Source organism: Babylonia areolata, chromosome 2 (genome assembly GCF_041734735.1).
Source record: "Babylonia areolata isolate BAREFJ2019XMU chromosome 2, ASM4173473v1, whole genome shotgun sequence".
Taxonomy (NCBI): Eukaryota; Metazoa; Mollusca; class Gastropoda; order Neogastropoda; family Buccinidae; genus Babylonia; species Babylonia areolata.
This window is the reverse complement of record NC_134877.1, coordinates 11,047,778-11,073,662: the sequence shown is the minus strand read 5'-3', so window position 1 is coordinate 11,073,662 and position 25,885 is coordinate 11,047,778. Positions and strand designations below refer to the sequence as shown.

General features: G+C 44.2%; 1 protein-coding gene across 1 annotated transcript in view; it reads right to left on the bottom strand.

Annotated features, from left to right (window-relative positions):
- Window positions 1-9,657: 9,657 nt before the first annotated feature.
- Window positions 9,658-25,885, bottom strand: part of LOC143297594 (ubiquitin carboxyl-terminal hydrolase 40-like) — a 47,952-nt gene continuing 31,724 nt past the window's right edge. Inside the window, exons 28-31 of the mRNA XM_076610010.1 lie at window positions 19,621-19,837; window positions 17,942-18,061; window positions 16,726-16,868; window positions 9,658-15,744 (exon numbers count right to left, since the gene is read on the bottom strand). Of these exons, the coding sequence (XP_076466125.1) occupies window positions 15,657-15,744; window positions 16,726-16,868; window positions 17,942-18,061; window positions 19,621-19,837 (568 nt within the window). The 3' untranslated portion in view covers window positions 9,658-15,656. The remainder of the gene's footprint in view (window positions 15,745-16,725; window positions 16,869-17,941; window positions 18,062-19,620; window positions 19,838-25,885) is intronic.

The window sequence follows — 25,885 nt, the reverse complement described above, 5'->3', positions numbered from 1 at the left end:
CCCATTTCTCTGACCGCAGTGTGTCAGGTTATATAATTTTGTATGCACATCATAGAATCAAAAGAAGACAGCTATTTGAGGCAAGTATATGATGATATGTTATCCAGCGATGAATTCATTGTAAAAAGTTCCTTGGCTTAATTTTATCAACAACAACAACAACAAACAAAAAAACAAACAAAACAAACAAACGTGAGACAAACAAAAAACAACTGGTTTCAACTGGATTCTCCCACGTGTAGGAGAACCAAGGCACACACAACATTAAGCGACTCAAATATTCTGTCATGAATAAACTACAGGATAAATATGTTCAGTTTTAGAACAGCACAAAAAATGGGACCATTTCAAGGCTCTCCTTTTATTGCAAAATTGCAAACACTTATACATTACAACCTTACCTGATCAGCTGCAAAATACTAAACATAGAGGAGCATTGTGTCGATTGCGAATAAGTGCACATGAACTTGAAATTGAGCGAGGACTTCACTACAATTTAACTAAGAAAGACCGGCTATGTAAAGCATGTGGAGTTATAGAGGATGAACTGCATTTTCTGGACAAGTGTAGTGCGTACTCTGCTTGAGATCTCGCCTACTTGTGACAGTTAATTCCCAGTCTTCGAATCATTGGCCAGATGGCACTGGCAACACAATAATCCAAAGGCCGATTTCTCTGTTGCCACTAAGTTATTTCCAAGCAGAACTGGAAAAAAAAAAAAAAAAAAAATATATATATATATATATATATGAATGCTTTAAAGTTCGCAATCCATAAATATGTCTTGTGGAATATCTTGCATGTGCTCACAACTTACTGCTTTTACTTTTTGTTTGTTTGTTGTGTTTAGTTTATAGTGTCCATAATTCCTATGATGGGTTTTACGACAATTAAATGAGCTGAGTTCGGAGTTCTGATTTCACACTTGCGCGCGCGCTTTACAGATGCAAGGATTGAGTAAGTTGTGGTAATGGCCTGAGCCAGTTAAATGTAGAGCGGTCATCCGGTCAAGTTTCTAAACTTGAGAGGCCTAAACCATGGGGAGTGGGTCAGGGGAAACCGTTCGTGAACATCCTTCGTATATTCAAAATTAGATGTCCCTTTTTAAAACATCATCACAGTTGACTGACTAGACCAACAATTTTCCTCCGTTAGTCCTCAGTTCAGTCCTATCATCCATATCCCTTCAAAAACCCAAACCAATCAAAACATATGGCGTAAATAGTCCGGTGAGGAAAAAATACTGAACTGGGATCGGACAGGAGTTCGTGTTATTCATGTGGTATCTGATTTGAATTGAATCCGCTGACACAATCCATGCGGAGTTCATCTGCGTTGGAATTAACCTCAAAACCGAATTGTAAGGCAGCGAATTAAAAAAAAAAAAAAAAAAAAAAAAAAAAATCCCGATGAACTTGGAAGGAAAGAGAAGGGCTTATCTGCCAGTGTGAAGCAGACTCTGATAAGCTCTGGCCTAACAGTCATCTCTCACGATCTTGGAGTGTATGCACAGTTCTCTGTGCAAAAAAAGTATAATCATTCATACTAGTTTTATGCGTTCAAAATAAGCTTGGAAAATTCAGAATAGATAACCGACACCGTCAGTGATAACCGGAATTCACCATGACAAAATGATAATATTTGAATGATGATTGAGAAAACAATGCAATGTCTGGCCTCAAAGATTCTGTCATCTTCCCTTTTAGTTGCCCAAACCCTCAGGCTCTCAGGCCCACTTGGTGTCCCGGCCCATTCAGTTCAGACACTCGTCACTAACTAACTCAGTTAGCCTGTCAGTTGAAGGACTCCGTTTGGCAGTCGCCCTGGCTAATGTTTTGTCAGTGGAAGAAGGCACAATAAAATTACCCCCCAGTCTTTACCCGCGGATCGTAATCTAGGTGTTTTTCACTGATTCCACCCATCGTTGAGAGCTGTGCAGAACTGTCAGTTGTCGAGTCCAGTCACTTGGGTGATGGCAAACAAAGAGAGAGAGAGAGAGAGAGAGAGAGAGAGAGAGAGAGAGTGGAGAGAGAGAGAGAGAGAGAGAGAGAGAGAGAGAGAGAGAGAGAGAGAGAGACTGAGGGGGTTTGGGGGTGGGGGGTGTAAACTCGGTTACACTTGCACGTTTTCATATCTCCATTTCAGACGAACCTGGCTTCTGCTGTGTCTCAGTCGCATACCTCGCACCATCATCGATCCTGCTTGAGCAAGCGATCCCTCTGACTGAACTCAGACACGAGATTTACAGCGTGAATGATGCGAACCAGAGACCCTAGACTCAACTGCTTGGTACAAGAGCCGAGAGTTCTGTCAGGCCGATGAGAGAACATGACCTAAATAACAACCAAGCAAGGCCTGAGGAATAATTCGGATAATTTGAAAGTAGGTATATTTGTCCTTGGTGACACGTGGAGGTTTCGAAAGCAAGATAAGACTGAGCTTTGCCAGTGTTAGGGTAATGTACGGGATTGACAGAATGTCTTCGAGCTCTCATTAAACATCACCATTTGACCTTTGGTTCTTTACTTTCTATAGTGTTTCATTCCATTTTCTGCACGTCTAACCCTTACACTCAGTGCTGATCGACGTATCTACAGATATTTGTGACTGATGAACCATGCCGCTCTTTCTGCGCCTTGCTCTTTCTCGTGAAAGTAGTGAACATTCCAGATAAAACTGCAGTATTCTGGATGGGGTCTTAGAAAATTTGGCGAAGTATGTGTCTGCTGGGGTTTTTGTTCTGGTGTGCAGTTCCTGAGTTCGACGTGCGTGGCCTATCGTGTTATGCGGTCGTCGTGTGTGAACCAGTTAATCAAGATAGCTGATGACTGATGTCGACAAATAGGAATTTCCAGATATTCAAACTTTCTAGTGTGAAGCATTGCAGATGGTAAATGATTAATGTGTACTTCTGGAGTTGGTAACTTGCTAGTGTGTATCCATGGAGGTGGTAACGTGCTTGTGTATGCCTCGGGAAACTTGATGGTAAATCGTTAGTGTGTACCTCTGGAGTTGGTAATTTGCTAGTGTGTAGCTCTGGAGGTAGTAACTTGCTAGTGGATGCCTCAGGAGATGATAGATCGCTAGTACGTGCATCTGGAAGTGGTAACATGCTGGTGTGTACATTTGGAGCTCGTAACTTGTTAGTATGTACCTCTGGAAGTTGTAATCAAAGAGGCTAATTACTGGGTTTCTACTGCAGATCAGAACATCACAGTTCTGAGGATTAAATTCCATTTCCCATTCTTCGCAGTGTGGCAGTGTGTCAAAGATCACTCTGCAAATGGAACACAGTTTTTTGAGTTGCTTGTATCTTTGCCTGATTCAGTCATTAGCAAAAACCTATAGTAACTGCGCCGGGAAAATATCTTTTGCATTGTTACAATCTCATAAATACGTATTTCGTGGTTGCATATATAGACCTAAGAAACAACTGATGCCATACTGTTTTTCTGCGATCTGAACGTTAGATCTTATTTCATCTGAATATTCACAGAGATGCGCCATGGCAGAATCGTTTTGTTGGACTTATGATCCAGTATTCACCAGTCATCGGAGTCAGGGGCCCCGTTTTGACATGCTGCTGTGTCCTTGGGAAACTGAGGTACTTTACTCCGATTTTTCTCACACCATCCAGATGTGAGTGGGTAACTGACTTCGGCTGGGGAATTTTAACACGGAGGAAGGAGAGGATGTTGTGCCGGCCGCACCTTTCTATGGCCCGGCCGAGTCTTAGACACAGTGGATATGAAGTCACCCATGAATTCACTCAGAAGGGGGCACCGTGGCAGAAATGGTTAGGCGTTGGACTTGTGATCCAGTGTTCATCAGTGATCAGGGTTTGAGGCCCCGACGCGGCACTGTATTGTGTCCTTAGGAAAGACACCACACTCCGTCCGATTTCCTGTACCTACCCATGCGTGAACGGAGTGCCTCACTTCGGTTGCGGATGTTGTATTGTATTGTATTGTATTATTATTTTTGTCTGCGGCTACAGATATCTCTGCGTGAAATTTGGGCTGCTCTCCCCAGGGAGAGCGCGTCGCTACATTGAGAGCGCCATCCTTTATTTGTGTGTGTGTGTGTGTGTGTGTGTGTGTGTGTATTTTTCATGCATAATGTTTTTGTTTTTTTAATTTGTTTTCCTGTCGAAGTGGATTTTTCTACAGAAGTTTGCCAGGGACAACCCGTTTGTTGTTGTGGGTTCTTTTACGTGCGCTAAGATCATGTTGCAAACGGGACCTTGGTTTATCGTCTCATCCGAATGACTAGCGTCCAGACCACCACTCAAGGTCTACTGGGTGGAGGGGGAGAAAATACTGGCGACTGCGCCGTGATTCGAGGCAGTGCGCTCAGATTTTCTCGCTTCCAAAGCCGACGCGTGGACCATCACTCCACAAATTCAATCGGCGGAAGGAGAGGACTGGTCCCCGCCTCCCTACGCCAAGCCCTTCGATAACATGAATTCACACTGCCCCGATGGCTGTTAAAGGCCATGGGACTTTTTAACATTGATGCTCAGAGAGGGTAGGGCCATCACATGAGCTAGAATGCTGGCCGGTAGGCACACATTACACATCAGCGGCGGCAACTGCATGATAGTGTCACCTCCAAGCGGGATCTTGAATCTGTTTTCCAGCTGCCTTCAGGTATGATGTGATTTTGCTATGTCTGGTACAGACCCGTTATCCATTTCGATTCAGGGATGAAGGCCAGTCATAAAGTATGCATGTTTAATAACTCATTCTGCGTGCCGTGCGACAGTGATGGGCAATGCATCCCTCTGTGTGGGTCTATGCTGTGTGTAGGTGTGCAACTGAAGTGTTCAGTAGCAGAGAGAGAGAGAGAAATTTTGAATTTTTGCTTAACAGACTCGCATTGCCAAAGAGGACATTCTGAGCATGTAACCTTTCCCGCTGACGCATAGTGATACTAGGTGTCGAGTCCATGTTTTACATCACCGGCCTGTCGTATTTCGACACCAGTCTCTCTCTAACCTTTAAGTCGTCTCCCACGCTATTGCCTCGTCTGAAGATATTGATTTTCTCCAAATCGGTGGTGGCTGACCAGTCTGCGACACTCCAGCAAGCATCTGCCAACGTCACTCTTTATCCCGTATCCTATTTTCCGTTACCGCTTTCATCTTCCATTTCTGTTCCCATCCTCTCCTTCCCCCACTCAGAAATAAAACCGCCTCGTCTTCGAGACACGCGATCCGTGTGGAGACAGGTGTCAGCTGTTACACGGCAAGCTGTTGTGGTTTATTTTATTGTTTAGTTACTCCTTTGTTTAAAAAACAAAATACCACCAAAAATGGTGGTGATATGCAAAAATCATAAATAGACAAGTCATAAAATTTCAGTTAAATCGTTGAAAAACTGACTGAGATACGAAGATTTGAATGGAAGTGTGCATAATTTTTCACCCACGAGTTTCGGCGAACTTTCTTTCCCAGAATGGGTTGACCTCTGCGACCTCAGCTTTCGTCTGGACAGACAGGTGTCAGTTGCATCGTAGCAAGTGGTTGTGGTTGTGATCTTCATTTTCCTTTCTAGCTGAAAGTTTATAATAACCAAAATCGATCAAATGCTGATGTACAACATGCGTTCAGTTACCACAGCTTTAGTTCCCCCCCCCCCCCCCCCCCCGTCCAGTCCCATGAACGCGCAGTGTCCGCCCACAGAGGTCGTGACTTTGTTGCTAGGGGAGTTTTGACGTCAGCGTTGACGTCAGTGACCTGCACGTCCAGCGCGGAGGCGGGTCGACGCTCGTGTCATACTGTTTCTGGGGCAGACCCCCCCCCCCTCCCCGCCCCCCTCCTTCCCCGGTCCTAATTCTGCCGGTGTTGCTCTGTTGCTGCGAGAATTGATACGCGAGAAGGAACGATTGCAATCATCCTGCGAACGTGATGTCGCAGTTATTTCCGTGCACACATGGCGTGCACGCGCGCGCGCGCGTTTTGGAGATGGGGATTTTTGGGACTAGGGGGTGGGGGGCGTTTGTGTGTGTGTGTGTGTGTGTGTGTGTGTGTAGACATGCAAGAGAGAGAGTGTATGTGTGTGTAGTCATGAATTAGAAAGAGAGAAACCCAGCTGCGACACCACCTGTTAGCAATAAGCTGAATAAATGACCGTCAGGCATGCCATGAATGTCATAGTGTTAAAATTTTTCTTTGCACAACATAATGGACACACATAATGACACTCTCACACACATATGATCGATAGATTTAAAATCTGACAGAACCGTTTTCACCGAAATGATCAAGGTGACAAGTGCATTGAAACTACTAACCAACAATCCGTTTATAAATGTCTTCAGATCTTCTGGGCAAAAAACTGACAGAACATGTGTCCTGCCACCCTGATGGTAAGCATGATCTGCAGTTTTGCATTCCAGCAGCAAATAATGGGGAACCAACACTGATCTCTCAACAAATGTGTTACATGATTTTTTTTTCTTTTTCAGAGCAAACAGCAGCACTGTTCTTCACCCTCCAACTGTAAACTTTGTTTCTGGCGGAGCCATCCTCAGCACAGAATAATAACCACGAATCTAATGTAGATGGCAATACAGGGGCAATGAGAAAACATTGTTTCTTCAGAATGCTGTGGCATTCATTGAATCCATAATTACTAATCTTTGATGAATGTGTCAAACAGTCTTTCTTTGGATTGATTCAAAAAGCACCATGTTGTCCTGTTTGATATCTCAAACCAGGCAACAAAACAACAAAACAAAGAATTTTTTTTTTTTTTTTATTAATCTAGGCTGCTTATCAATTTCTGTGTCCTAAACGTGGCCTTTGGTAAGCTTTTACAAAGAAGTATTGTTACATATCCATATCAAAGTAACATATGAAAAGTGATATACAAAGCAACAGATAACACTATGTTGTATTGCATTTTAACATATGTATTGTTCTGATACTGTATAGAATTGAATATGTCTTTATTAGGAAGTGTACTGGGGTCACAAGGAATATTGGGGGGGATTGTACATAACAAGATACGAACATAAATCGAAAATCATACACAAACACAGATACAGTAGAAATTAGGATACATACAAGTGCATATCGATATAAAAACTTGTGCATACTCACACATGCACACACTGCAAACACACACACACACACATGCATGCACACACACACACACAAACACTCACACACACATGTTTGAACAGAAGCTGCATATTACATATGGATGGGGCTGATGACTAGATCTTCAGATAGATGGTTGTTGGTTGCACACTTCTATTTATCATACTGGATTTGTTCGTGAGACAGGGCATTGACTGCTTTAGGGAAAAAGCTATTGGCGAAGTGATTGGTTTTCGTCCTCATGCTTCTGTACCGTCAACCAGAGGGGAGCATCCCGAAAATCCCAAAAGCTGGATGTGATTCATATTACTTCTTCATTTCATTGTGTGAAATTCAGACTGTGTGAAAATAGTGCTGCAATAGTCCAGTACCACTTTCATGTTTTCTTCTTTTTTTGTGGTTGTGTGCTGCAGTGGAGTTTCCCGTACTGATTTTAAACCATGACTTCTTTTATATGGGACCTTTGTTTATCACCTCATCTTACAGACTTTCAACCGTATCACCATTCAAAGTTTAGTGGCAGAGGGAGAAAAAATCTGAAACATGCATGACTCAAACCATTTCTTTATTTGACATCCCACCCCTTAAACAAGAGGGGAAAAAATCTAAAAATATGAAGCGGCAGTTACCAGTGGCAATGTGGATGTTCTGTTTAATCTTTATGGAGTGCAATGATTCCTATATGGTATTGGTGTGGCCATTTAGCCAGACTACTGACAACTGACCCACTTTTGGCCGCGTAACAGTCAGATGATTTTATTATAATTATGCTGCAAATTGCGTTACCATTCTACTTTTTCCAGCAAATATGAACACACTTACTGACCTGACGATGATACATAACAATAAAATAAATGGTGATTTATCAATTATGCATAGGTTATTTTACAACAAATCTCACTCCTCTTTCTCATAACATGCACAGTCAACATGCACAGAGACAAAAAAAAACCCAAAAAACAAAAACAACAACAGCAACAAAAAAAGAAAGAAAAAAAGAAAAAGAAAAAGGAATATGAATTTTATTTTATTTTATATAATGTTTAATGAAGTCTTCCAGTTACTTCAGAAATGCATACATCCACATCAGCAAACAGCATCAGTATCATTCTCTCAGCAAATTTTATTAAGAAACATTAGACAAAATAATAATTTCATTAAGATTTGTGGTCAGTGATAATAAATGATATCTTTCACAGCCAAGTTTTGCATTTATTGTTCATGAACAACCATTTCTACCACCCAGATATTCATTTCTGCAACACAGTCTACACATACTGAACAGCCCTGAGATAGCCCTTGAAACAACACAACACAGTGATGTGGCCTGTTCAAGTGGACACTAGTTAAATTTATTATCTCTGCATATATCATCAGTTTGCCAATGTCCAAACGATATTGTAAGCAGGAATTTTTTTTAACAGCAAAATTCTAGCCTTATTCAAGACTTTCTGGTGGCAAAATATTAATTTCTCGCAACATCTCCATTTGGCACATTACTGTCTTAAAATAAGCTTGGCATCAACTACAACTCTGGAGTACAATCTTTCTCCACTTTTTGCTTTTGAGCATCAATAGATTATTAATTTTTTTGTTCTTTTTTTGCCTTCATCAGTTGCAACTCATACATTCACTCAAGTCTATGAATGGGTTTTTAAAAAATATGTTTGACCATCTATCTCGTTGGAGAGCCATGCTCCCACTTTCAAAGGTTGTCTACATGCTGGGTATGTTCACATTACAACCTACCAAATGCTAATCCTTCAACATGTGTATTTGATCTGCTTGCTTATCCAACTGAAGGAAGAATAAAATTGCATACGTTGATGTTAGAAATCAGACATAATTGAAACTCTCAATACATTCAGCACCTTTTGGATTTGAACCAAGGAACACATAGACAATCTGTGTAAAATTCATCTTCAGTCGTGCATTAACCACATAGCTATGCTGGAAGTCATTCTGAGAAAACACTGGAAATAATTTTTCACTGTGAGCAATATACCTTTTTTTCTGGCCAGGAGAAACACTCTATTTGTCAGATGAGCTTTTTGTTGCTTGAGCTGTACACACAATGTATTCCATTGACTGATGTGTTGTCAAAATGCATGAGATAATCAAACTCATTTTGTGCAGGCAAAACATGACTGCAAAGTAAAACTACATAGCATAGATGATTCTGGCAACACTGTTTGTTAGAAAATGCATTCCCATGAACATATTTCCAGTGGTGCTCAGTTTAAAGTACCAGAAGCCTGACAACCATTTTTCTGTCAGAGGTAAACATGAAATTTATTGTTTTCCCGCACTTTAAACATGGAAGTCAGTTGTTGACATTTACTATCTGAAGCTCAATCTATTCAACATGTCATTGTTTTAGAATTAAAAAAAACCCTAACAACTTGTTCTCTTTCCCTGTGACAACACTGACATGAATTTTTTAGCACTGAATTTTCATTTCCAGAACTGTGTCTTTCTGCTATCTATTGTTAACCTGGCTGCAGTTAGTGGTTATTCCCCCCCCCCCCCTATCCCCCCCCGAACCTCCAAAACCTGAAAAAGCTGTATCATCAAAACACCCTTATATATCCAAAGTAGTCATTAATCAAAAGTAGGAAGTCATCTTTCATAATGAAAATGTTTAGAAACATTTCCAGGATTTCTGTGCACGGGGTATGTGTCCACTGTGGATACACAGAGTCTACCTCCAAGACTGTCCATGTGTGCAGACTGCCCTAATTTGTTCACAGGTCCAAATCACAACTGAAAATGAGATTCCTTTGTAACATGCATTCTTTCACTGATGAATCTCATGTCAGCATCAAGCAGTATGGATTAATGAAAATGATTATGAATTATAAAATTCAATATCTGACATAACAATCCTTATCAAAATATGGGTATGTCCAAGTTATAACCAACAACTGCTTACCAAAACTACTGTCCATTTAAAGAAAACATTCCAAGACAACTCAAGATGGAACATGACACATATAACAAAACATTTTTTTTCTACTGTATCTACTGTCAATAAAGCTGGCAGCTGAATCAATAAAAGAAAAGAAAAAATGATGCTGTGTATCTTTAAAGAATCCATAAATAAAAAGAACACACAAAAAAGCAAGGAAAAACAAACTGAATTTTTTGCCCATCTTGTCTGATAAGCCAACTAGTCAGTAGCAGTAGCAGTTGCAGTAAACAGATGAATTTGTGGAAACATGTGAACATTGATTTTATGAAAATAAACTTCTAAACTTTATTTCTATTCCATTATAATCTTTTTTTCTTTTTTTTTAAAATAACAACAGCAAAGACCAGCAAACACACAGATACACACAAAAAGCAAACAGACAACTTTTATTCTTTGTAATAATTTGTTTAAAAAGTCATACAAAACAACACACAGAGCAATAGTTTTCAATTCCAAATATTTTTTGTAAAATACTAGAGGACATTATAAAATATTTAATGCTTTTGGGCAAGGATGTAAAGCAAAATACTAAACAGAAGTGTCTGGGGCTGTGAATGACTTTTTCTCCTCAGAAAATGAAATTGGTTGTCTTTGTTTTTGTTCTATCTCTCTCTCTCTCTTAAAGAAAAACAAAACACAAAAAGCAGTCCCTGGCAATCTGGATGCATGAGCTTCAACAGCTGTTTTACCATGAGCCCCCTGCTGGACACAAAATAAGTACAAAAAGATGAGTTTCACAAATGGCAATTGTCTGCCTCTTCCAATGTTTGTACAACATTGCCAATGAGCTTGAAGTTGTGGACCTGTGAAGGATGCTGTCATATATATTAGCAATGTTGGAAAACAAAACCATACACAAACGAAGGCTCAAAGCCAGAAAAGGACATACACTGTTTCCACAGTCATGTATAATATACATAATATACATTCAATGATATGACATAAAGTAGGCATGCTATGAAACTCCTAAGACACAAAATGCAGATAATACAGGAAGCGCCAGCTACTTTGCATAATTCACTTCCAGAACTGAAAATAGTTAAAATAAAAACAAGAAAATATTCTTTAAAAAAAAGTCTGCTTTGCAAAAAATACAACGCTGTTTAACGAGGAACTGGCTCCCACCTCAATGTTGACAATTTCGCAATCAGTGTGTCCCAGTAAAGCAGTTTAGTATGCATCTGAAGAACTGAGGAAGAACACTTTCAGAATATATACAGGTGAATGAACATGAGGTAGTAAAGTGGTGCTTCAGTGGGGTCAGGCTGCTGTGGTATGTGTCTCCTGTTGGTTTCACCCATTTTATCATTGTGTGACTTGCTCGTTTGACTGAGTGTTGTTACCTTTTGAGCCTACGATGATCACTGAAAACTGGTTTGTTCTATTTTATGTATACATGTTGAACAGCTGTGATTCTCATGTATTGTTTATATGATTTACACCACAAACGAATTTTTTCTTGTTGAGAAAATAAAGTATTCTGTAATCTGTTCAACAAATGACACCAAAGAGACCCCCCCCCCCACCCCACCACTAAAAAAAAACCAAAAAAAAACCCCACACAACCAAAGAAACACACACACACAGAGGAAAGAAACAAAGAAAAGAAAGTGACTCACAGAAATGAGAAAAATTCTCGTGCAAAATGTCCAGAAGGCAAGGGTATCATTTATAGGTAAAAAGTGCTCCCTTCACTGGGGCAGGAGGATGGTCTGACTGAATTTGTATGTGTTATTTGTTGCGTATGCAATTATCTGGTGCTTTTATTATCATTTCCCTACACATGCTCAAATTATGTAGGCTTTTTTGTTTTGTTTATTTTTTACTTCTGGTAAATCTAGTTTTGCAAATACAAACATGCCCCTCCAACATGCGACGGGAACTTCTCGTATGATTATGAAATGAGGCTGCTTTGGAAATGTGTGTGTGTGTGTGTGTGTGTGTGTGTGTGTGAGCATATATCTGAGTACGAAGAGAGAGAGAGAGAACGAGAAATTCTGCTTAACACTAAACAGACTGGCATTGCCAAAGAGGTTATGCTGAGCTGAGTGGTTCCAATTTTGACAGCAACTACATCAATCAAATAAATATCACATCTAATTGAGGCTTTTGTAAACAAAACAACAAATACAGTCATGTTTAGTCCTTGGAAGGTTTATGCTGCTGAATGTTTCCCATCACCTTGCAAAGCCCATAGGTAGATAATATTAAGTGTGCAGACGAAATTTCCTCACAATTTTACATCCTGAAGGCTTCCAGACCAAAGCGAAACACGCATGTCAGGTGAAAATGAATGAATGCTTCGATGGAGCACACCGAGCCAGGTATGCTGCACTCTTTTTATACCTGTGTGCAAACTGACAGGGGTGGACTTTGGCAGGGTTTCTAAGCCAGTGTTCACCAGTGATCAGAGTCTGAAGCCCCATTTCGTCAGAGTGTTGTATCCACGGAAAAGGCACTTTACTCAGATTTTTCCTCACACCACCTTGGTGTGAATGGGTATCCAACCTTTGTTAGAGAAGGTTAAAACGGTGGAAGTCTCGAGAGGACTGGGCTTTGCTTTCCTATAGTATACTAAGCCTTAGACACTGAATATGAATCCACTGCTCTCATGGCTGTAAAGGGCAATGGGACCTTTAATACAAAACTTTACAAGATGACAGGAAAAACCAAGCAGCACTAACTTGAAGTTAAGCAACTTTTTGAAAGTTATTAACTTGTTTGCAGCATATATGATATTAGTACACGGACTGTATATTCATGGTTATCCATTTAATTAACTGATGTGTATGTCACAGTGGAAGAGAAAGCAGTCTGGCCAACAACAAAACTGAAGAACTGTACATGATCTTTTCACAATGATCTTATTTTATAGCAGAGAAGTTACACAAGCTTATCTGATTTTATTAACAAGAACAAAAACACAAAAAATAACCACCATACTCTTGCAGTAATTGCTGCAGAAATCATGATATATTAACACATTGTTAATAACGATGTTCCCCAAAACAAGATGACTTGTCCAGACTGATATGAATGAAATTCAGCACACAAAACAAAAGAAAACTCACATGTTTCTGATTCAGACTTAAAAATACACAATCAACATGACATTTTTCTAATTTCCTGAATAAAGGTATGTGCATTTCAAATCAAAGCAGAACACAAAGAAAAAAAAATCTGCAAAATCAGTAAGCCAAATAACTGGATACAGTCCATAGGACATTATCAGCCCTACTAATTGTCAGCAATTGAACAGATTGTTCAGCAACATAACACAAACAAATAAACAAACACACAATCAAAAACACTCCAATAAAAATTTTTCAGATATGGACAGAAAAGAAGGAACAAAGTGAAAAGAAAAACATGGGCAGAGTAAGAAAGCAATGCGCTCAGCACATGTGGCGATGATAAGAGCTGGTAACCACATTTTCAGTAGACATCAATATTGATTGTACTGACCAGACTATTCACAAATATTTCAGAGTCCATCTCCAAGACATACAACTGGTTGTCTGTTTTGAACACCTTGCCATGGACAGAGACCACCCAACCACAAAGTACCTGATCAAGCTGCTGGTTCCTTAAGCTTTTTTCTTTATTATTTTTTTTTTAACCTTTTGTGTTAAAGCAAATGTCACAACTATACATCAAGGAAACATTTTGCATTCAGGATCGCCAGGAGTTGTATTTGTATTTCTCTTTTTTTGTCACAATAGATTTCTCTGTGTGAAATTCGGGCTGCTCTCCCCAGGGACAGCGCGCCGATACACTGAGAGTGCCACCTTTTTTTTTTTTTTTTTTGCTGTGTGCAGATTTTACTTTTTTTCATATCGAAGTGGATTTTTCTAAAGAATTTTGCCAGGAACAACCCTTTTGTTGCCGTGGGTTCTTTTATGTATGCTAAGTGCATGCTGCACATGGGACCTTGGTTTATCGTCTCATCCAAATGACTAGCGTCCAGACCACCACTCAAGGTCTAGTGATTGATTGATTGATGTGGATACTTACATAGCGCCTATCCTTGGTCAGAGACCAAGCTCTAAGCACTTTACATACACGGGGACATTTGCACCACAGGCTGCCTACCTGGGTAGAGCCAACTGACGGCTGCCACTGGGCGCTCATCATTCGTTTCCTGTGTCATTCAATCAGATTTCAGACGCACATGCATACACACTCAGACAAACATGTAACGTTTTACGTGTATGACCGTTTTTATTTATTTACCCCGCCATGCAGGCAGCCATACTCCGCTTTCGGGGGCGTGCATGCTGGGTATGTTCTTGTTTCCATAACCCACCGAACGCTGACATGGATTACAGGATCTTTAACGAGCGTATTTGATCTTCTGCTTGCATATACACACGAAGGGGGTTCAGGCACTAGCAGGTCCGCACAAATGTTGACCTGGGAGATCGTAAAAATCTCCACCCTTTATCCACCAGGCGCCATTACCGAGATTCAAACCCGGGACCCTCAGACTGAAAGTCCAACGCTTTAACCACTCGGCTATTGCGCCCATCAGTGGAGGTGGAGAAAGTATTGGCGGCTGAGCCGTGATTCAAATCAGCATGCTCAGATTCTCTCACTTCATAGGCGGACGCGTTACCTCTAGGCCATCACTCCACAGGCCATCACTCCATGCAGCAGCTGTAAGCCACATGATCTGACTGGAAGAGTGTGGGAATATCGGCTTAGAGTAACTGCATGCAGCATGCACACACTAGAAACAAGCCAAGAACACATCACTGTCTGACAGCATAGTGTTGATCAGCAAGAATGAAAGTGAAGGCACCTCTTTTGATTTCTGAAACTGATACCTTTTACAGGTAGTTGTGTGTGCTGAGTGGGTGTCTATGCAACCTATCAGGCTAACAAACTCTCAGTGAGGATTTGTGTCCATGCTGTCAAGGTATCAATGGAAGGTTCAGAAGCCCTCTGGCCTTGGCACAGGGACACAGACAATGCTATGATCGACCAGAGAAACAATGTCCAGTTGAATGCATTCTGAAAACCACCCAAAGTGGAGGAAAAAGCTGTAGCTCAGTTTCATACACTCATATCCCCCATCCCCAATCTTTCAAAAAACCGCCTTTTTTTTATATTTTCAGGAAGTGGCGGTGTCCTACAATAAAAAAGAATTTAGTCCCATCCCTTCTGAGTACATAATTCCCATACCTGAATCTATTTCTAGTTTTAAATTGCCAAGTTTTAGTAATAGCAAATACACACACAAAACAAAAAATAGTAAACAAACACCCACACATAATTATCTATGTGCACTTACATGGACCTTAACCATAATCCTTATTAAACTCACATGGACAATTCATTCTGTATGTGCACTTACATGGGCCTTAACCATAACCCTTATTTAACTTACAAGGACAATTCACATGAACATCATTAATTGTCTTTTTTTGTTTTGTGTTTGTAACAATAGCACTTTAACAGCATCTTGACTAATGTCAACAATTTCAGTGACTCAGTTAACAGTAGCAGTCCCATTCCCATCACAGCCAGACTGAAAGACAAAGATGATACCCATAACCAACAACCCCAGTGAACGTGGTGTTAAGAATAATCATGGACTTGTATTTTCAAGGCGACTTCTGGAATCCTTGCCACTGAAAGACCGTTTGGGAAACATCTCCCTTGCCTCCTGAAACCAGAAAAATGCATTCACTGTTGTCATTGTCACCAGCAACTGCAGTGATGGACTGTAAGTCTACAGGTGCACTGCTTATTCCAATATTTACTCTGACCACATCTAATAATAATTCTAATAATAATAATTTTGGTATTTATACGGTGCAACCAGTGGCACAAATGCAATAAGGAAGCAGAAGACAATAATTTCATATCATATCTAAGCAAACATCTCTCCTGGCAGTGTGTTCTCTGGGCTACTGGCCTATTTTTTATCAGCTTTCTCCACAAGGAGTGGGGAGGTGGGAAGAACCATAAGTCTTGTCAGGGATGTATCAGGGAAAATCTACCATTTGTCTAGAGGGGAGGTAACCTACTTCCGGGAGGTTATCGGCCGTAGCTACTTTCGTTTTCTCTGCATAGCCGGATAGTAGTTTGCACAGGACATGAATCGGAGTCCTTGCCGGAGTCTGCACTAGTGGGTCACGGTAAAGTATGTGTAGTGAAATCTTCCATTTGTCTGACCACACAACTGCCAGACTGACGTTAAATCGTACCAAGTGAGCTAAGAAAACTTCTCTTTGGTGCAGTCTTTCACAGGTGGGCAACGAACGCCCACAAATTGCTTGAAAATGCCCACTGTCCCAGTCAAACAGATCATTTGATGTAGCCATGCACAATGAAAAAGAGGTGGAAACTGATAAAGTACATCAGTCAACCCAACGAACACACACTGCTGGAGAACAACATTCAAGCAGGAATATAGTCAGAAGTCATGCTGATTTCTGTCATTTCATTTCCACCCTCAAAGCATATTTCTGCTACACATGAAAGTGAACTGAGTGCAACTGAATATAATCATCAATATGGCTGTAGGCAAAGCAGGTATATAATAAGAAGTGACCCACTTTGCCTTCCTTTGCCAGACCTGTGTGCTTTTAAATTTCACAGAGTTTTCTACAGTCCCCTGTGATATGAATAACTGAATACTCACTCAAGCTGCTTTTTACGCCTGTCTTCTTCAAGCTGTGCTCTCGCCAAAGTATCTTCTTCAGTGCTGAAATCATCCGCCGTCACTCCTTTCACACTGACGGCAGGTGTGCCAAGAACTTCTGCAGATAAGCAGTGTACTTGAGACTGAAAACAAACAAACATATAATTAATGTGCATTTATTAGCAGGAAATACTTAACTGTTTCATAAAAATGTTTGAATAATTCATAAAATATTCTAGCTTAAAATCAACAAAGTATTCAAAACAGATAATGAAACGTCAGCTGCAGAACTGTTAATGTTGTTTAGCCTAGACTTGATCCAAATTTATAAAACCACAAATATGATTTTTCCCTTATAGCATTCACCCTCAGCTCACTCCCACAGGGGTGAAAGTGAAGAACCACCCCATCCTTGATAATAACTTTCCTGTCAAGGAAATGTTCCCAAACCTGAAAATGTAAGTTTGCGATGCACTGTCCACTCCTGCAAGTTTGTGTGTACTGTGAAACGCAGTGCTGCTGTGTGCTGATGGGGACTGGCACTGAGAAAAAAGAGCTCATTTACCATTTGAATCACGATTTTTGCATCTTTCAAAACACAATGATGCATGTCTAATTTGTAGATCTTTAAGCGCTACACTTGAGAAAAACTATGCTATCTTCTTCCACCATGATCAAAGCCCATCTGCCTTTGCTCTTTGCAACAGTACAGAAATCACCACAACAGTCATGGAGAACTGCACTGCTGTTTTTTTTATGCAGAAAGTTGCTTGTCAACATGGAACTTTTACCACTAAAGGTATGCACAAAAGTAACAGTTCAGTTTGCAATGCCAATTTCACCAGGATGCTTTGGGAGTTTCAACCACACAATGTAAATGTATTTGTATGCTGAAGTGAGCAAATGTAATACCTGGATATTTCTCTTTAGTATTTAGAATATGAGTCCTGATGTTAATAATGCCAATCCTGGTGGTACTTTTCATCCACTTTTTGGAATCCTGAATTCTGGGGTCTCCCAAGTACTTTCACACACACACAGACAGCATGCACATGCACACACACACACTAATCTCACAAAAAAGATCATGCCTCCATAACACTTGGCTATTAAAAAGTGTCTGGTACTGCAAATGGTATTTAGTTTTTACTTCTTTTTAACAGCCATTTGTCGAAGCTTGCCATTCCAAAACGTAAAACACTTGAGAGGTACGTACAATGACACCGATAATGTCGCCGTCTTCAACATAGAACGGTTTCTGACAGATGTTGTGTTTGGGACCTCCATGGCTTCGCCTCTTTCCTCTTCCTCTTCCATACCCACGAGCAGTCTGTGGCTGCAACAAACACCAATACACATACACATTGGCATCAAAGAAACTGAATTTTGGGTTTTTTTTTCTTCTGTCTTCTTCCTTGTAAGGTGGGTATATTCATTCATCAATGCTTTTGCATGCTCACAATAACAGAAATAAGTATAATGTGAATACAAAGTAGTAAGGAAAGAACACTCATATACATTCATTCTTATTTTTAACTCACTCTGGACAATGGGCCCCAATCCAGGCCTTACTGTTTACAACTGTTTAACACAAAGGCGCCCAAACAGGGCTGTATAAAGTTTTGAAATTTTGGAGTCGCACCTAACTGTATATGATGTTATAAGCTAAGAATATCTTGACAGGTGTCGCAGAATGGTTTGTAATGTTAAAACTCCGTACTGCCAGTTGCTCCCCTGACTTTCCCCATGGAAGGCCCTTATGTATGGGTTAGCAGATAAAATTGCCAAGAAACAAATGTTAAAAGTTATGAAATGAAAATTTCCAGACTAACCAGTAACATAACAAGTTAGATGGAGACAAAATATAAAACTTCCTCCCTTCTTCTGCTGTCATCCACTGAGATGATGAAAGTATCTATTATCTTTTGTTCAAAATTTGAACACACTGATGACTTGTAAATAAGCCAGGAAAGCACAAAGAGTTTAAAACAGTTTGAATTCAGAAATTTATACAGTCCTGATAAGGCCCCATCATCTGATTTGGTTGTCTGCCTTGTGACTGAGAAGAAATTGGGTCAGACGCCATCACTGACATGCACTGAACCAGTCACCTGGAAAATAACTCTCCTGCTCTCTGAGCAAAGCAATGCACTCTGCATTTATTGGCTGCAGTGGAGAGTGGAAAGTTGGTTAAGGCCTGTGAGCATCTGTTTGAATAACATAAACAATCAGGAATTAAGAATTAAAAAAATATGACAAGTAGTAGCTCCAGTGATATCTCAGATAACCATTTGCTATTTGACTGTCCACTTCTCACAACTCAATAAAAGAACAAGGGGACAGATCTGAGCGCAAGATACAGCAATATTCAAGGCATTTTGCATGATTCCCACGAGTCTGTAATATCAATCACCTAGGTATTTGCCACTCTGTGGTGGGTAGCTTGTAGTATTTTTTTTACTGGTAGTATGAATGATGACCCCTCCGTCCAATGCCCCTCCACTCCACTGTTAGCTTTTTTGTGTTTATTTTTCCTCCACTCCACTGTTAGCTTTTTTGTTTGTTTTTCCTCCACTCCACTGTTAGCTTTTTTGTTTGTTTTTCCTCCACTCCACTGTTAGCTTTTTTGTGTTTTTTTTTTCTTTCATAATACCCCAACCTCTCCCCAATTTCAATCATTCTCAACATCAACCATTCTCCACACCCACTGTGTGATCATGTATGTGTGTGCTCAATAAAATGAATGCGTATGTGAAAAAAATCACCTCGTAAAAGACAATAAACTAAAAAGAAGAAGAAAACAGAGAGAGCTTGTACACCGGTCACACACATTAGTAACACACAGGGTGAACATTCAAGCCCATTCATACCAATTAAAGGAGAGATTCAGCTCACCTGGACAGTGTCCTTCAGAATGCGCCACTGGCACTCATTGGGAAAGTGCTTGGCAATGACCAGTACCTCGTCAGGCACCATCAGCCGGGAGGCGATGTCCTGCTTCAGCTTGGCTGCACTGGTTCCACACCGCGTGTCCCACAGCAGTTCCTGAGGCAGCTCGTACGTCTTGTCTTGTGCTTTACGAACCTGGATGTTGAGAACTATCTCCTCTTTGCTGGGGACAAGAAAAACAGAAAGTGGTCATCACATGCACAGAAAAATGGCAAGAAATGAAGGGCTGAAAGCATTACTGCTGTTAAGTGCTCTCAACTTTATCAGCTGGTTTGAGCACAATTTGAGATCAGTTTTTGCAAAGAGAAAATAGCAGGCTTTCTTTCTTTCATCTCTTTTTACCCTATTTCTGAAGCATACAATCCAGAATACCTGTGATATTAGAACTTAATCTGAAGAAACCTAACCAAATAATATGGACAAAAAAGTACCAAATGGTAACATCCTTAGTGCTGATCAGTAAGTATGTAAAAGATAGGAGGAGTTTGTATTATACTCCATGTTTGGTGTTTACATATACTTACCATGTCAAACTGATGCAAACTAGGCCTATGGTTTGCTCTGTTTGGCCAAATTTCGCGCGGCTAACAGTGAAAAGACGCCCCTCTTAGTCTGGCCCGCTCTTAGCCAATCAAACGCCTCTAACAGCTATAAGCGCTGAATCATTCCGTGGCCATGAATGAAAATGCCCCATGAGAACCACGGCGGAGACGCGGGGACGGACGGGCGGGCATTCGAGTTTGACATGGTAAGTATATGTAAACACCAAACATGGAGTATAATACAAACTCCTCCTTTTGGTGTCATATACTGTACCATGTCAAACTGATGCAGAATTTAAAGCAAATGGAGGAGGGCAACGCCTACTGGTTCGTATGGGGAGCCCTTGAAACTGAGACGGCAGTGTTAGCCGCGACAAAGGAAATCCCCTTGGAACCGTCAGCCCTGGTCATACGGAAATCCCGGAGGTAGAAGTTGATGAAGGGATTCTCCGACCGCCAGAAGGCTGCCTCCAAGACATGCTGCAGTGGTACCGAGTGCTGGAAAGCAGCCGAAGTAGCTATGGCCCGCACTTCGTGTGTTCTGGGATTAAGACAGCTGAGATCCTTGTGTGCATGAGAGTAGGCTCTACGAATGACTTGGGAAACCCAGCGGGAAATGGTGCCTGCAGCGATATCTTTCTTGTAATTCTCATTGAGGGAGATGAGAAGGCGCCTCTGAGAAGAACGCCTATGGCGAGACCTATTGCAATAGTATTTGAGGCACCGAACGGGGCAGAGATGCCTATCTTCATCATCTTGTGCCAGAATATCCGACAAAGGTCTGACCCTCAGAGAGGGGGAAGGGACCTCGGGGTCTTGGTTCTTAGCCAGAAACTCTGGAAGGAAACGAAGAGTGATGGAACCATCTCTGTGGAATGCTAGATCTTGTGGCAGACCACTAAGACCATGAATCTCACTTCTACGACGGCCCGTGGCCAGCAACAGAAGGAAAGTGGTCTTGAGAGTGAGCAGGTCAAAAGGAATAGTCCCCAATGGCTCAAAGGGCTGTTTTCGAATGAAATCCAGCACCAGGAACAAGTCCCAGAGGGGCACTCTTCTGGGATTCCTAGCTTCCTTCAGAGAGGCGCCCCTAGCCATTTCTCTGAGCAGGAAATCAGCTTCAAAAGCGGGACCACCTAGCTGTTTGATAGTGGTACAAATGGCAGACCTGTACCCTCTCACAGAACTAGCAGACAGGTTGAGAACCGAGGAGCAGTGAGCCAAAAAGTTGGCCAGCTGCATGCTCGTAGGGTTAGTAGGGGGAATGTTCTGAGCTGTACACCAACTCAGCCATTTCTTCCATCGAAAGTCATACAAAGTCTCTGTTCCCTCCCTCCTGGCTTTGGAGACTATGGAGAGGAGGTCGGAGGAGGCACCCCCCTTGGTCAGCGCGGCGGACACAGAGGCTGACCGAGGGGTGGAAGACTTCAATGGTGATGCTGACAGATCCGCCCGCACAGCAGCCACGCGTGCAGGTGGAGCATTTGAGGATTGGAGTGAGGAATGCCCGAACGAGGCTGCCTCAGCAGATGAGGTTTGGTTTCCAGTTCCAGTGGTGGAACATGTGTCAGGGACTGAAGGACCGGAAACCAGGGCTGGGCTGGCCATTTCGGCGCAATGAGGATCATCTGCGGGCGTTCCAACCTGGCTTTCCGTATCACCTTGGACAGGATTGGAAAGGGAGGAAACGCGTAGGCAATCAGACTGCTCCAGTCTAGAGAGAGAGCGTCCACTGCCCATGCTTCTGGGTCGGCGACTGGAGAGACGTACGTGGGAAGTCTCTTGCTGAACCTTGTCGCAAAGAGGTCCACCATCGGCCGGAACCACTGTTCCCACACTCCTTGCAGGGTGTCCTTGTCCAGGGTCCACTCTGTGTGTATGACACTCTTGGACCTGCTGAGAGCATCTGCCAAAATGTTGTCTTTCCCTGCTATGTGTCTCGCTGAAAGTGCAATGCCCCTGCTGTGGCACCAACGGAGGAGAGCCTCGGTCCGCAGAGAGAGGTCTGCCGAGTGCGCTCCGCCCCCTTTGTTCACGTAACAAGCGACTGTTGTGTTGTCCGTGAACAAGCGAATGGTCTTGCCTTTGGCCTCCGCTATGAAGTGCTGGAGAGCCCTGCGAACTGCCTCCAGTTCCAGAACATTGATGTGGCATAGGCGCTCCTCCGGGGACCAAGTCCCTGCTGCATGGAGTGAGTCCATGTGGGCTCCCCAGCCCATGGAGGAGGCGTCTGTGAATAGTGCCACCTGAAGAGTAGGTGGGGCTATGGGCACCCCCTGTGTCAGAAGAGGGGTGGTTAACCACTCTGATGTCACCTCGAGGAACCACTCGCCCAGACATATCCGGGTATCCCATGGCTGAGTGCTCTGGGACCACCGTAGCCTGAGTGCCCTCTGAAGAGGGCGCTTGAGAACCCTGCCCAGAGGGATGAGAGGTGCCATGGACTCCATCATGCCCAGGAGGGAAGACAGTGTCCGCGCCGTTGCTTGGGAGGAATGGCGCAAGTGGTTGAGGAGGCCTGCCAGACGGTCCCACCGATCTGGCGTCGGAGAGACTATCATGGACCGCGTGTCGAATCTCATCCCTAAGAAGTCGAAGGACTGGCTCGGGGACAGATCGCATTTCTCCTGGTTCGTGATGAAGCCCAGTTGGGAGCACAGGTCTAGAAGTCTGGCTGTATGACTCTGGCACAGAGCCTGTGACTGGGCCAGAATAAGCCAGTCGTCCAGGTACACACAGAACCGAATGGACTCCGACCGGACAATTGACACCAATTCCCGCACCACCTTGGTAAACAGGAAAGGGGCAAGGGACAGACCAAATGGGAGGGCAGAGAACTGGAACACTCTGTCCCTCCACACGAACCTCAGGTACCGGCGGGATGCCGGGTGGATGAGGATATGGAAATAAGCATCTTTCAGATCGATGGACGTCGCCCAATCTCCCTGTTGCATGGTCTCCCGAATCTGTGCCTGTGTGTCCATCTTGAATTTCATCTTGGGGAGGAAACTGTTGAGGGGGGACAAGTCCAGGACTGGTCTCCACCCTCCGGAGACTTTTGGAATCACGAACAACCGGCCGTAAAAACCGGGGCCCGGGTCCGAGAGTTGAGATATCGCCCCTATGAGGAGTAGGTGCGATATCTCTTTCTCTAAGACGCTCTCCTGCTCCATCGAGCTGGGCACATAAGGAGGAGGAGTGGCTCTTAGAGGGGGGCGGTCCCCCACCCAAGGGAGCATGTACCCCGACTCTAGCACCGACACAATCCAGTCGTTGAGTCCCAGAGCACGCCACTGATGCGCGTGCCGGGACAAGTTTCCTACTTGGAGGGGCTGAACGACTGGCGGTGCTGAATCGGGGCCCAGTCATTGGGGGTGCTGCCTTCTGGCCTTGGGCATGGCCGGACGGCTTGGACGGCCATGAGGTGGTTTGTTCCTCTGCCGCTGATTCTGAGCACGCCGCTTTGGCTTAGGAGGCGAGGTATATGGAGGAGCCCTGGTGGCGGGTCTCTTCAAAGGCATAGAACCCTGGCGCCCCTGGGAGGATTGGGCTAAATATGAGGCCACCTCCCGGTTTGTCTCTGCCCTGTGGCTGACAAAATGCGGCGCATACTGGCCGAAGAGGGAGTGCTGCTGTGCTGGGATGGACCGCAGAGCAGCCCTCTCCTCTACTGGAATGTTAGAGAGGCGGAGAACAGCATCCCGCCGCGCTAGCACCGTATTGAAGTGAAGGCTGGTAGCTGCGTCTGCAGCTGCCGTGAGACCAGACGCTACTCGATTGCCAAAAGTGTTTAACCTCGGGTCTGAGAAGAGGCCAGGCAGGCCAGAGGAAGGAGACTCCGTGTCCTGCTGAACTGGACGTCGTTCCCACAGCTCATTGGCTCTGTGGAGGAACGCGTCAAAGAAGGTATAAGCCGTGGACACCTCGAGGAGGCAGCGGCGGGCCAGTTTGTCCCACTCTGCAAATGTCTTAAAGGGAAGAGTAGCTGAGGTGGGGAAGGTGGTGCGCTGTGAGACCAACATCCTGTCCTGCGCGGAGGGCTCTGCTTCCCTGTAGGCAGGGTGGTCCTGTGTGTACCAGGACCACACTCCTCCCTTGGAGGGATCTTTAAGGAACTTGCCTGGGGCAAAAGCGCCCGGGGCAGAGAGTGACTCCCTGCCTGGAGGAGGGATGGAAGCAGCACCCCTGACGGTGCGGGCTGGCTTATTAAGCCACTCCTGAGCCATTTCTGGCACTCTGAGTCGCCTTGTGGTTCTGGAGTTAGAGTCACCTGACCGTAGGAGGGTTAAGGGTGACAAAGTTGCCTGAGGGACTGATTCAGCATGTGTGACCCTATTGGGGAGGGTCAGTTCGAGCTCGGCAAAGTCCGAGTTTGGTTCAGGCTGGTCCCTAGGGAGGCGTGGGCTCCATCTGTCGCACTGGGATGGGGGCGAAGAGTGCTCATCTGCTTGTTCGTCCTCATCCAAAGACAGGGGCTGTCCTTCTTGTTCACAGTCCATCCCCTGTTGGGTGCCATCCCAAGTGGATGTACCCACGGGGGCGTCCTGTGGGCTGTGGTCAGCCCAGCGGGATGAGCTGGGGCGATCCCGAGCAGGGACCCTGGTCTCCTCTGTTATGTCCTTGACACCTGAAGAGGGTGGGGAGTGTGTGGACCGTAGGTCCAACCATGCTTGGGATGGTGGGTGCCACACCTTCTCAGAGAGAGCGTCCCTGGACGCCAGAGGGACCCACGAGTGCTGTGAGGGGACGAACACCCACTCATCTCCTTTTAGGACCGAGGGCTGGGTAGGTGGGACCAGCAGGCTCCCACGGGCTGAGCGGGGTCCCTCAGCTGCCGTCGGTCCTGAAAAGGAAGCCGTAGTGACCGTGGCGGTCACCTGCGTGCTGACAGAGGACCTATTCGAGGCTGTAGTGTTAACACTGGTCGAGGAGCTCGACCTGCCCAACGAAGAGTCAATCCCTCTTGTCGGGGCTGTGTGTGTCACTCTGTGGTCTGTGCTGGGTTGGGTCCGGTGGGGAGCGGACCAGGGGTTAGTCCCTGGTCCTCCCGGGAACCCAGCATGCACCATAGGTGCACCCCAGTACGGGTAGAATGGGGGATACCACCCGTGGGCACCAGCCATCCCGTGACCCCAGCCCCAAGGGTCACTGGTGCCTTGACCTCGTTGAAGGGAAAAGCCTGGCCAAGTCGGAGGGAGGTCAGGTCCGACTTGGGTGTCAGACAGGCCGAAAGGCCGGCGGTCTGACTGCCCGGAACCGCCTGACACGCGCGGGACTCCCCCAGCAGGGGAGACCGGCCGGATAGCGGGGAGACCTGCAGAGCAGGTTGCCACGCGCCCAGAATCCCCTCCCGTGGGGAGACTGGGGTGGCTTGGCCCGGGGTGGGCTAAGTGGAGGTCCCCCCCCGGAACCAACTGTTTTTCTCCCCCAGGAGGAGGTGGGGGAGGGGGGTCGACCGAGGAGGGAGGAGGGGAAACAGCACTGGGGCCCCTGAGGGCCGTCTCCGTGTGGGGACCCGGATAACGGCGGGGGGCGGCCTCCCCTTGGGAGTCCGCACCCAGCCGCGAGTTCCCACCACCAAGAGAGGACGTGCTACTCCCCCTTCCACCCGCCTCGCGCTGGGACACTTCGGGAGGTGACGCTCGAATCCCTTTCCCCCCGGTCCCCTT